This window comes from Chanos chanos, chromosome 1, assembly GCF_902362185.1.
Source record: "Chanos chanos chromosome 1, fChaCha1.1, whole genome shotgun sequence".
Classification (NCBI taxonomy): Eukaryota; Metazoa; Chordata; class Actinopteri; order Gonorynchiformes; family Chanidae; genus Chanos; species Chanos chanos.
The window spans coordinates 12,134,046-12,147,638 of NC_044495.1; the positions used below are offsets into that span (position 1 = coordinate 12,134,046).

The 13,593-nt window shown below is 43.3% G+C and overlaps 1 protein-coding gene across 1 annotated transcript in view; it reads right to left on the reverse strand.

Annotated features, from left to right (window-relative positions):
* Nucleotides 1-13,593, reverse strand: part of dph6 (diphthamine biosynthesis 6) — a 55,939-nt gene that overhangs the window by 16,773 nt on the left and 25,573 nt on the right. Inside the window, exons 9-12 of the mRNA XM_030785338.1 lie at nt 11,255-11,393; nt 10,769-10,894; nt 9,399-9,528; nt 8,969-9,149 (exon numbers count right to left, since the gene is read on the reverse strand). Of these exons, the coding sequence (XP_030641198.1) occupies nt 8,969-9,149; nt 9,399-9,528; nt 10,769-10,894; nt 11,255-11,393 (576 nt within the window). The remainder of the gene's footprint in view (nt 1-8,968; nt 9,150-9,398; nt 9,529-10,768; nt 10,895-11,254; nt 11,394-13,593) is intronic.

Consider the following 13,593-nt stretch of genomic DNA (forward strand, 5'->3'; position numbering starts at 1 on the left):
AGGGAGTCACAATGTCGGTTGAAAAACGATGAACACTAGTGTACTAAGGGGCAATGATGAAGGGGGCATGTTTTTCTCTTTGCGTTAGGGGGCACAAACTGCCCTGCCGCCGTCAACTGTCTGGCCCTCTGCTTTTTTGACAAATTGGTTGTGAGGCGTTTACGACTGATGCACATATCGCAAAAATCATTTCTGCCAAGCTTCCTCTATGACCTGCCCGTGGGACATGACAAGCTTTTCGATTCATCGCTCTATCAAACTGCATCTTTCCAGGACAATGCAAATTATGACAAATTCCATCATCCCGCGTTATGCGCTTTCTTGCTAATCTCTCTAATTCGAGGGACTGGGCGAGGGGAATCGCCATTTCAGCTGAGGGGCATGTTGTCTGATTGAATGATGCTGAAGCAGCATCCCCGTCGTCCACCGCCACCCCCACGCCCCCCCCCCCCCACACCCCACACTGCCCCCCCCACACCCCACACTGCCCCCCCCCACCACCGTTCATTCTCTACTTCCAGCTGCGACCACCGCTTTCTTTCTTTTCTAGATTTTTGTTTGTTTGTTTGGTTTCATGGTCAACACAACCTTTTTCTTAATGTCAAATTCCCAGTGTATGTGGCGCATATCAAAATCAGTGGCCATCTGGACCTGGGACTGGACGGTCAATAAAAAAAAAAGAAGAAGAAGAAGACATCGTCTGAACAAATGATGGAACAAACTTTCTGTGGCTTTCATTTGTGTATTTAGGATGGTATGTCTGTAATAAATGCGTGTGTGTGTGTGTGTGTGTGTGTGCGTGGGGGTGGGTGGAGCGGCCATACTGTGTGAGATGGAGACTTTTGTCCTCCCTGTTTCCCTGTCTCTTGTCAGCCCTGTCACATTGGGGAAGCAGTGGTTCCAGATGGGACAGTCAGCCTGTCTCTGCCTGTGAGACAATCATTTAGCAGGTAGCACACAAGCCTTCGGACATACCAAGGTTACCAAGAGAGCACTGCTTAGAGGGAATGGACAACCTGAAGAAGACAGCTATAAATATAAGCCAGGGAAAAAAAAAATATCAAAACGCCACTGTGTGTGTGTGTGTGTGTGTGTGAGAGAGAGAGAGAGAGAGAGAGAGAGAGAGAGAGAGAGAGAGAGAGAGAGCGAGAGAGAGAGAAGCTCCTTGACTGTCACTGCAGTTCTGTTTCTATTCAAAAGATGGCAGTATGACTGCATCAAAGACATCACTCTGTGCTCCTCTCTCTGGCTCAGGTTTCAGATGTCTCATGTCCTCTCCTACAGTTTTCCACAGCATACAAAAACTAGCCCCGCTTTAATTGGAAACAGTTTAAAAAAAAAAAAAAAAATACATCAGTGCTATTTACGTCATTAAAACGGCATAAAAAACAGAACACTACATCATTAAAATCAATATTCGTTGATAGCTAAATTGAAAGCCTTTGTAAATCAAGATGCTTTTGGGGGGGGGATCGATAAGACATTCAGGGTTTATACTGTTTCTCTTTAGTGTGAGCATAGCACATCATAGCTTCCCATCTTTTAATAAGATTTTTTAATAGGATTTTACTCTAATATAGAAGTTGAAAAAAAAAAAAGTACGTCTTCTTGTCTGTGCAAGTTTTGTCTCCGCAAAACGTAAAAGATTTCTGTTTTTGTCTCTTTAGACACTCTCTTTTATATAAGAATTTTCTGCTTCTCACCTTGAACCTTTTGGTTCAGTTCACATTTTTCTTTACCATCAAGAGTTTCAGGACGAACATTCACAAAATTCCACTCACATTTACAAAATACACTCAAATGAATAATAAATAGGACTAAACCTGAATACAGTGTGTCCAGTCACAGAGGCTTGTTGAAACAGGAACACAGTCTATAATTTATCTGTTATGCTTTCATATGTGCGGAATGAACCAGAATGACAATGGCTGATAAAAAATGAATGACTCAGGTTAAAAGTTACCACTCTGAGGAAGGTCTCCATGAGAAATGAATGACAAAGTGAGGGGCTGAAAAGTAAATGAAACATAAATGTTAATACCACCACGCTATCAGTTTCGGCCACAGTCACTAAAACCGAACTGTCGCCTCCTGATAAATTAAGAAAAAAAAGTCGCAGCCAGCTGTCATCACGTGAATACGCGATAATCATATTTTACTTTAGGCACCTGCCCTCATCATCCACATGAAGGAATTACACCATTTCAACCATTTAAAAAAAAAGGTCAAAAAAACAAGCTAAAAATAGTTGCTGAGACAAAAACTCAATGCAAAATTTTCCCCTTTAAGCCACACATTAAAGACAGACCACCTGGGTAATAATTCTCTCTGATTACCATTCAAATCTAGCTCAATTTATCTACAACTGAACATCAGAGAATCCCTCTCTTTCACCCCCATCCCTCTCTCTCTCTCTCTCTCTCTCTCTCTCTCTGCCCCCGCCTGTCCTGTCAGTTCTGGCCTCACATCACTGCAGGCGCACACACACAGACGCACACTGGCATGCAGGAATAGAAGGACTTGTTACCATAGTAATAGAACGGTTATACATCTCTTCTCTTTGAGACGGTGATGAAAACGGACAGCGCTCGTTGTTTCCTCCTTTTATATATGCATTTGCTTTTCAGTTATTTACCTATGTCGCCTCTCTCCAAAAAGAAATAAAGAAATAAAGAAAGAAGGGAAAAAAAAGAAAGAAAAACAAGGATCTTTAGATTTGATGGGTTTTAAAGTATTGATGGTATTTTACACAAAACCTCTGATTCATTCCACCACTCACTGAATGAGTGCATTAGTCAAATGTTTTTGGGGAGTGTATCATCCTTAAAAGAATTACACAACGATACTTAGTAATGCTTGTCGCTGCTATCACTGAGTAAGCAAACTTTAAGTGCTCTCAAAGTTATTTAAATCACTCTCGAGACAGATTGCAAAGCTTAAATTAAAAACTGAAAAAAAAAACTCTGCTTATGGCTGCAATGCAATATACAGGATGTTCCTGCAGTAGTTGAGGAAGAAAAAGAAACACAAGATGCATTGTACTGACTGTAGTGAATTAAAATGGAAAATGGAGGGAGAGTTCACCAGTGTTGTATGACGCTCTAACGCAAAACGCGATCTTAAGACATCTTCAGTGAGGTTAGGTGGGTTTGTGGTCACGGCTATTGCTGCATTGTTTGGCTGAGCGTGTGTGTGTGTGTGTGTCTATGTGTGTGTGTGTGTGCGTGTGTGTCCTCCTTCCTGTGGCTTGTTGACATGAACCAAGGCAGTCAGGCACCAATAATACATGAAGAGCCATTCAGAGGTAATTAGGATCAGTTGTCAAGGCTTGGGCCATTAATGAAGGAGTGTGTGGGACTGAGGCCACAGAAAGCAGCGGTACAGGGCTCCAGGAACCAGATTCACTATGACAGATCCAGTCCTCCTCGTGTCCTCTGCCCGGTACAAGCTAATACCGGCCCCGGCTGCGTTGTGCGACGGCAGATAATGCACCTAACGTGGGAGATGATTCCGGAAAATGACTGCTGCCACTGCAGGTCAGGCTCCATGTGGGCACGGGTGGAAGGGGGGGGGGGGGGGCAGGGGGAGGGCGGTAGAGGGAAGAGAAATAATTACCCCTCCCTGCATATAACACACACACACACACCCTGCTGTCCACCACCCCCATATAAACCACCCCCTCATTGTATCACAGATGACCTCACGTCCACACACTCTGACACACACACACACACACACACACACAAGCGCGCGTGCGCGTGCGTGTGCGCGCCCTGTCCTACATCTCAGCGTGTGCCGCGGTCTGGTAAGCTCAAAGGGCAGCCAGTCATGGGCAAAGCACTTGTGTCAACGCACAAATGCTTGTGCGTACAGAAAGGACGAGAACAGGAGTGTGTGTGTGTGTCTGTGGCTCAGTTATCATTGTCCAGTTAAATCTGCCATACAACTCTGACCATCCAGCTAGCGTACAAACAGAGAGGGAGGAGAGAAAGCAGGGGGGAGATGTGATTCACTTCACAGATGAGACAGAGAGCGGGAAAAAACCTGAAAGACAAACGTTACGAGGCCTGTTCTCCATGCAACACACTGCTGCCACGCGGCATGTGCCGCTCTCCGGCTGTCAGTCATCTATCAAAGCTGGGGCTTGTCACAAGTGACTCATCCAGGTCAAACCTGACTTTTGGGTGATATAGCTGGGGTCCAGGTACAAGGGGCAGCGTGGGAGTAAACAGGTGTGTGTTTCTCAAATCCCCATCCCACCCCAACCCCCCCTTCAGGGATCCCACAACCACATTCCACTCATAGAAAACAAAACGGACTTGGAAAGATGGGAGGCGTATTCGGCAGGTTCAAGTGAGTCCGGTTGACTCCGAACTTACAGGGAAAACTGAAAAGACAGGTTTGAATAAGATCCATCAGTCTGATCCTTCTAGAATGAGTATGGTGATGTCCTCGTCCATGACGGGCCCGAGTAAGAGGGTGCGGCTGACCAAAAAAAAGTCTTACCTCGTCTGTCAAAATACAGTTTTTACGTTCACTCTTAACATAACCAGCGGTCGAATGGCTTTTTTTTTACAAGTGGTAGTTCACGCTCTCGAAACTTGTATGAGGCAATCAGCTCGTACATTTGCACGCGTTCAGATCGGAGCAGCAAATAAAAGAAACAGATCAAAATACTTCTGCAGGCAGCAGAGTCTGTAGATGATACGCGCGAGAAGTGTGTTGTGAGGTTTGATCAAACACGCGGCTCAGAAGCCCCATTTTTCTTGTGCTCAATTGCTCCACAACTGCTCTCTCTCTCTTTCTCTCTCTCTCTCTTTCTCCCTCGCTCTCTCTCTCTCTCTCTCTCTCTCTCAAAAGTGATCATTTGTTCTTTTATTAGAGCTGATAGCATCCCTGCATTGTTTCAGCCTCATCGCTGGAGATCCATCCCACAGTTCTAGCCTCCAGCACTTCATATTATTGCCGCATTATTTCACGCATGCCTGCCTCTTTTATCAACTGCTTCTGAAGTAATGTTAATAGACTAGAAAATTGAGACATTTATGAAGTATAGGCTGTGTTTATGAAAAAATCCATAAAATATGACAGGGGCGAGGTGAGATAAAAGAGCGGTTTTAATAGATTACGGCGAAGGGGAGATCGTCAAATGTCTGACAAGATGCCTCCTTCGAGATCTCGTACTTTTATAGTATTAATTTTGTTGTATTAAAAATGAAGTTAAACGTCCTAATTAATCTGTACACCCTGTATATCCTCCTCCCCCCGTCATGTATAAGACCCATGTGGCCTCCGTGAGTTTTAGGGGCTTTGCTTTTTGGTTAATTGCCATCCTGTAGTAATTGAGGTGGATGCTGCCTCCTTTGGCAGAGTGTGCTGAATAACTTCATAAGGGGAAAGAGTAAAGCTTTCAAATCATTTCTCTCCTCTTCTTCTCTTTATGATACATTTAGAGGGAAAAGAGTACCATGGAAAAAAAAAATATATGTGTGCACTTAATTATAGGATTATGTTTGAGTTTTTTTTTTTTTTTTCTCTCCATAAGAAAACTGTTGTGAATCAAAGACAGTTTTATAAAAAGCCATTGGCACAGCCTTAAACCATGTCAATTCACGCCACAGTCCTCTGGTGCTGTAATTTCAAGAGGAGACTCATGTCAGAACTAAGTGTAAAAGCACACACACACACACACACACACACACACACACAAATATACAGACGCAGACACAGGCACACACACAGACACACACACACACACACACACACACACACACACACACACACACACACACACACAGACACACAGAAACTGCTGCCTGAACTTAACCTAAGAACCCACCAATGAGAGACTGAGCCACAGCCTAGCTCATTGTTTTAACACATTTAGGCCCCGTGAGGAAGATGATCTAAATTCTGCTGCAGCTGGAACAGTCTGCTCCTCCTGCTGATGCTAATTGTGAGCGTCAGATCCACTTTCCCCACTGCTCGATTGTCCATTTGACAATTTCCCAAATCCAATGCAAATCCAATTCCAGATCCCACATGAGGTTTCCACAAAATAAGCCCCCGATTCCCATTGGGAAGAGAGGGGAGTGGGGAGTATTCCCAAACCTGGGAATATCACTGCAGTAAGCCCCCAACAAGCCCTGAAAATTTAATCTGTAAATAGAATTTACAGCCAAATGTCTCATGGGTAAAGTATTTATCTTAATTTAACAAGGGATCTGTTGTTTAGCAGTCAATAGTGTTTCTGTAGCTTATTTATTTATTTAGAAAAAGGTTGGGGGGGGGGGGGGGACTGGGAGGATCCTAAATCATATTATTGTTATGAAATCAAGCAAGTTCTTTTCCGCGGCTAGGAAACGAGAGCGAACGGGCCGCATCAAATAGCGAAGGTGTGCAGCGTTGGGCGTTTTGGACCTCGTGCTGTTAAGTATGACTTTGGTTAATGAAGGGTCATCTCTAACCATCTGCCAACATGCATGCCTAATCGTCTGTTATGAAAGAAAATTGATTTTCTTCACAAAGAAAATTTCTCTCCCCGCTCTCCCTCCCCCACCGCCCCCCCCCCCCCTTTTTTTTTTCTTGTTTGAAGAAGAGAACAACTGATGAGGACTGTAAATCTTTAAGGAGGGGTGAAGAAGAAAGCTTCATGGATCTTTTAAAACAGTGCGTGAGTTAATTCTTCTGAGCGTGTTTACAAGTGTAACCAGCTAGTCATTAAAGGAGTTATAGACGCTATTGTAATTCCTTTATACTTGATAAACAAATTATGCAAATTGTGACAAATTCAAGTCACCATGAGGCACATTAAATCAGCAATAACTATCAAAATAACAAAACAAAAACAAATTGGTTGGAAGAACTCTGACCTCTTGAATCGTATCTCAAGGCAGCACAATGATCAAAATAAAATCTGTCACGCACCCAAAATTCCTCATTAACTGTAACGGAATTATTATGCTAAACATGACCCCAAACCAGAACCCAATCAAGGGTATAACTGATAGAAATAGGCATAATCAACACACAAATTAAATTATCATTTCTGTGCCTCCCGGTTGATTTCACCGAAATGATCGCAAAACATATTGAAGGGCCTAGAGCAACCTACAACAACAGCGTAAAGGTTAACTAATTCTGTAAATCAACGCCGATAAGAATCTGTCACAGAGCCAAAGAATCTCAGCAGATTCTCTGGAAAGCGGAATAAAGGTTGAGCAGACAGAACACATCAAGCTCACTCTATGACAGATATCCCAAACTATCTTCAAAATCCCCAGAGGTAAGTGACATACCGGGCAAGCTGTCTGCATGCTCCATCTAGAAGACTAAAAACCTGCACATACTAGACTCAACTGTTCCCTGTTTTATACCACTACACTGAATACATTTACACATTTAAGGCAATTAGAGGACTTCCATGTACATCCAGTAATGATATCGAACGTTTGTGGTGCAATTCCTGCGTTAATGCCCAAAAAGATTTCAGAATAAAAAAAAAAAAAGAAAAAAAAAGAACGCCGGAACAACGGTCGAGAGAGACGGTAATTTCAAGGAAATAATTAAGATGCCCAAAAAGCACTCATGCTAAATTAAACCATTCTCTGCTTTTAATGGGATTTAACAATTAATCACTAATTATTTCTCTGAGAAAAAGAGAGAGAGACAGAGAGAGAGAGAGAGAGAGAGAGACAGAGAGAGAGAGAGAGAGAGAGAGAGAGAGAGAGAGAGAGGGAGGGGATTTGTGTGCGATTCCCTGTGAGCCCCTCTACAGTACTGAATGGCAAAGAGCCCATTCTCTGGGTACGTGGCTTCACCATCAGCCCCAAAACACACTTTCTCATTAAGATCGAGTCGTGGGGGGCAACACTTACGCATCGGCACAGCGAGGGGGTAATTGTATCAATATGGGGAACTGTCTAGCGCATTAAAACATTGTTAATATACTTTTCCGACCTAATGAATTCAACATGAAGGCGTCAAGCGCTGATCCAAAATAGGCCTTAACATGACGACGTCACAAGAGCAAGTGACTGATACGGAATATTTGTGTTATTATGCTGGCTAATTCAACAGAGATTAATCTGTGTGAGAATTCAATCAAATTCGACAACGCAGTGCTCTGAGTGGAATTGCAGGGCGGTAGGTATAGTAATGACTCAATGTTACTTCACCATTATTAAAATGATGGCAATAATCATCACATACCGTATTGTCTCGGTACGCGCGGCAGAGCAACGGCAAAGAAAAAAATCTTCGATTCTTAACAAACCCCACATTCACAAACCTTATTTCCAAAGACTCATAGCAAAGGAACGCAGGGGAAAGTAAGAGAAATACAAAAAGACCTTAAATTTCATGTTTGCGCAAATAATTTGACAGTCTAATCTCTGGAAAAAAAATGTATGACTGAAAGAGAGAGAGTGTGGCATGTTAAAGCTCTTCCACACATGTTTTCATTCACAGGGAAAATCTGAAGGAGAGATCAATGGAGAGAGGAAGAGATGGACACTTGTGTTGTTGACAGTAACTTGACAAGTATAATCCCTTTTCTGACTGTGTAAACAACGCCAGCAGTCACGCAAGGAATCGCCATATTAAACCGGCCCTGTCGCGCTCTGGAATTGCATTAGCTGTTTGTTTTCACAACAGACTTTACACAAAACAAATCTAATATACCCACACAAGTGTACATGGACACACACACACACACACATTTGCGTCACTGATTGATGCCACCTGACGCGTTTCAATTGTCCAGATTTCTTCTTTTTTTTTTTTTTTTTTTCTTCTTTCCCAGGTTCAAACATTTCACGAGGTAAACACAAAAGTTAACACGTTCTAAAACTCATTAAATAACTTACACTTTTTCTTTTCTTTCAATGTTTAACTCGCAGTTTCCCGCCCATCTACTGTGTGAGTTTGTCATCGGGAAGCTAAGTGATATAGACTGTTGTGGACTTACCCGTACGGCTTGGCTGTAGGGCCCTGTGTTGGCTGGGGCCCAATGAGAAAGGCTCTGAACATGGAGAGTTTCTCTCCTCCTCTGGCTCATGTCCTCCTCCTGGATACCCTGGGTCCAGTCATGGAGCAAGCAGTCCATCTGAAGGAGCTGCCCAGGAGGCAATGGGGCCTGAACACACACCCTGCAGGGATACACACATACAGCGAGAGGGCAAGGAGACACGTGAGGACATCTGCGTGAGAAAGGCAGAGTAGTAGGAGGAAGGGATATTTCTCAAAGATGTGTACTGACTTTTATACGTTTTGATTTAAGCGATCTCCTTCTTAATACTTTTATTTGTTTGTTTGTTCCCCTGAGTTTATGAGTTTGGTCTGGTTTTTTTTTGCTCGGGTCCTGGTCGTTCAGATAGTGAAGCTGATGAAGGTTTTACCTGGCAGGTGGGTTGTGACCAAAGAAGGAGCTGTAGACAGAGTTCACTTTACTGAAATGTTCCATGTCTCTCACGTAAAGGTGAACCAGGACCACGTGCTTTAGCTCAAATCCTCTTTCCTTCAGCATACCTGATGACAAGCATGATGTATACTCTTTTAAAAAAAACCCACAAATACACAAATATATACAAAAAAACCCCCCAAAAAACAACGTCATCAATTTTCTAAAAGTTTTGGTCTTGCACACATGAAAATTTAGACTGCTGATAACAGCAATACTGATATGCGCAACTATTGAAATTTGTCACCAACACAACGGGACACTAGGGATGAGAATGGCTGAATGCTAGTCTCCAAGCAAGGCCTCTCTCTCTCTCTCTCTCTCTCTCTTCCGTTCTCGTCTCGTGCGATGTCTAGTTTGTTTTTCCTTTGCAGACACTGGCTTTTCGGCGCACTTCACACAGTACACTCATACAAAGCGGCTGTTCATGAAATATTAACTTGCTTCGCATTGTCTCAGAGCTGTGAAGGCTGTACGGCAAAGTAAGACGATAAACATTAAATATGCTTTTCATCTTGGGCCTCTCTTTCTTTACAAAAAAAAAAAAACGAACAGCATCTTTTGTAAAGCCCGCACTTTAAAAAAGTTCTGCGGGCAAAAAAAAAAAAAAAAAAAAGGCAGAGCACGCGTGTGCACAAGCGTGTGTATGTTTTGAAGCGGCAGCATCGTTCTCCCAGTTTAATTTGAAGTGTCTGTCCTTGTTTTGCGAGCTTGCGATCCCATCGTCGTGATGGACAGGGTCCCTGACATGTGCCGCTTGCACCCCCGACTTGAAAAGAGCATCCCTGAATAAAGAACCCCCTTATGCCCCCACCATGCCTTTTAAAAGTGCATTTTGCTAACACAACAAGGAGAACTAAAAAAAGCGGTCTTTGGAACAAAAGGACTATTTGCTGTCTGTGCTCTAAATAGGCTGTTTTAGGCAGTGAATCTTCGAGAAAAAAAAACAAAACAAAGGCTTCAAGTGCACCAAAGTTCCCAGAAGCGCATCCATTTCAACATCTTTCCTATTTATTTATCGTCTACCCTGCATATCACCTCTGGTAAACCGAATCCCAAACGGGCTTCTCTTGGGAGATTTCAGTGTCTATCCACATTTTAGCCATCATGGGGGAATTTTTATGCTCTATCCGCGTTTCAGCCGCTGCAGATTACAGAAGCTACGGCGCTGTGCTGTGAGTGTCTGAGGCGGCTACGATACAAAGAAAAAGGCAAAAAAAGGATTTCAAAGCTGTTTCTTGTTTTTCTGAGATGAGATCTGTTAAAGTCTTTTTGGGTGCTCTGATCTTCTGCTTTGTAGCCTCTTACCTTGCAGCGTTTGAAAGGCCTGCCGGGTTTGGATCTGGATGTCTGGTTTTTCACACTGTAGGCCGCTAATGCCGGCCAGCCACTGATAGCCCAGTGAGCTTCTGGGTGAGCTAGAAGGCTGGCATTCTTAAACACCACATAAGAAAATGATTAAATGGGTGAAAACATGTTGGACTGAAATGTTCTAATTTTTCGTGACAACTGTAACATTTTTGTCATTAAACAACAAACACTAAAATTGTGCTACTGAATACATATATAAATACATACATACATAAGTATATACATACATACTTACATACGCACATACACGCGCGCACGCACACACACGCACACACTTAATATGCATAAACACACACTGACAATAGCTATTATATCCAAATAATGCATAAAATACATAAAAAACAACAGATAAACCTGCATGCCTACGCAAACACACTTGCATATATACACACACACACACACACATGCATGCAAACCCCTCACCATGGCCCTGTTGACAAGTAAGGTCAGCAGCTGATGTAAATTCTTCCTGGACGTCTCGGGTCTTATCAGCATATTCTGCCTCTTCAGTCACCTTGTCAATAGCGCTTTGGCAAGGACAAGTATCAAGGGGTAGAGTATTCTCTCTACATCCCTGCAAAGAAACCCAGACAGGAATAAATCAGGAAAAAAAAACAAAAAACAACTACACACAAATGCTGAAAAATAGAGGAAAGCTGGGCCAAAAAAGCTGAAGCCATAATTAGTTTTTTCACTAATACAGTATGCATGTCAGACATTTCACTCTTTTTCTTGACATGTTCAAAAACAACAAAAAATGACTTGAAGGTGGATGCATATGAAAATCATGTTAATATATTCATGAATTACATCTAGTTGGGGTTGCTTTTTTTTTGATACTGTAAATGCAATCATTTCAACTGTCACTCAAAACTCACCCACCACTTGATGCATGACATGTTTGAGACATAACAGATCTCTTTTTGTTCTTTTTTTTCCCACCTGTTTATTTACAATTCTCTCTCTCTCTCTCTCTCTCTCTCTCTTTTCGGACAACCAAAATGAAAAAAGAGGAATCTCAAAAGGAATACATATTACCTGACAAAGTCCTCAGAGAGTACTCTACACTTTAATAAATATTTCATATCTCTTGAATCCCCTGCTGTCGGCGTCAGTTGGCCATATGATAATCAAATTAATTATACTGCAGCCCCTGTGCGGTGCTTAGAGAAGAGCATGACTAGCATTAACTCAAGGCAAATGCGCCCCCCCTCCCCCCCTCTTAGGAGAGCCCTGCCCGCTGCCATTTGCTCTGGAGCTGGTGTCAGTGTGAATCCGTCAGGTTGATGGAGAGAGCTTTGGACTGCTGGATGAGGGGAGCTTCTCCCCTGGACCAAGCCCTGGAACCTCCCTATTCTTCCCTCGTCAACCTGGGGGGGGAGGGGGGGCGGAGAGGTAGGCGACACAGGATGGGCTTTGGGCTCACTGGCTAGGGGGGGGGGTTAGGTTTACAGGCTATGTTTTTTTCAAACCCCCCCCACCCCCCCCCCCCCCCCGGAACTTAGAACAGCTAGCCCACCCCATATGCAACGCAAAGAGTATATGCTCCCCAACACACACACATACACACAAACAATAAATCCTCTCTTCTCTCTGGGCCGCAAGCAGCCTGTTCCCTACCCTGATGGTGACCCAAAACACACACACTGCCAACAGCGTTGAGAGAAGAAGCTGCAGCCTGTTGGAACCTCTGGCCCTCCACTGCTGCACGACCACTTTAAATTTCACTTTACATAAACGCCAACTTCAAACACATACACCAGGTATAACTATAACTAATACATGCTTATATACCAACAGTCTGACAGGCTGTGTGATAATCAGTCTTGTCCCAGTAGAGCCAAGCCTTTAACTGGCCCTTGCTCTTTTAAACCTGTGTGTGGATATAATACAATTAAAGAGATAGGGCTGATGTCTCTAAGCCATGCTGGAGTTCTAGTTCAGCTTTGTGAGGTCACCGCAGGTCCAGGTGTGGCGGGTGAAGACTGTGGGTTTAGATTGAGTCTGCCCACCCAGCATAAACCCAGAGGGCTAAACAGGGCTTAACTCACTTCACCCATCAAAACAAGCCTCCAACACCAAACCTATGGACAGACAGAGCTCTCATTGACAGATGCAGAGAGGGAGACTAAGAAGGGAGAGGATGCAAAATAAACAAATATATAAAAAAAAAAACAAAAAAAACAACTATGTTTGGCCTCATATTGACATGGTCTATGTAGACTTTAGGGCAACAATAACCTTCCTCTGTGTGTGTTCTCTCACACTTTCTCTGGTTTTCTGGCCCCCTCTCTGGTGGCAGCTATTTGGGCGAAGCCAGCGTGCTTTTCCCTGCCTTGTTCCCTCCACCTACCTGAACAGAATGTGCCTTAATGAGAGCAGACATGTTTATTAAACCAGGCCAAGTTTCAGGCAGGAACGAATATTGCAAACGTCAAAGTAGGCCGAGCGAGAGAGAGAGAGAGAGAGAGAGAGAGAGAGAGATGGAGGGAGAGAGAGGGGGAAAAAAAGAGAAAAGCCTCTAGAGAACAGTTCTCATCAGCTCTTAAAAGTGCTTTCCTCTTTTCCATGTCAAAACCAGAGAGAAGAGAGCTTCAACAAACTTCTCATTCACTCTAGGGTTCGGTTTCACTGTAGCATCAACAGCATCTCATTCAGTTTCTCTGCTTGTTGTGCTCATGCTGAAGTAAATATGTTTACGAGCCAAGGTTAAAATACAATTTCAGTTCACTCCAAGTTTTCTTTTTGATGATGTCTACATG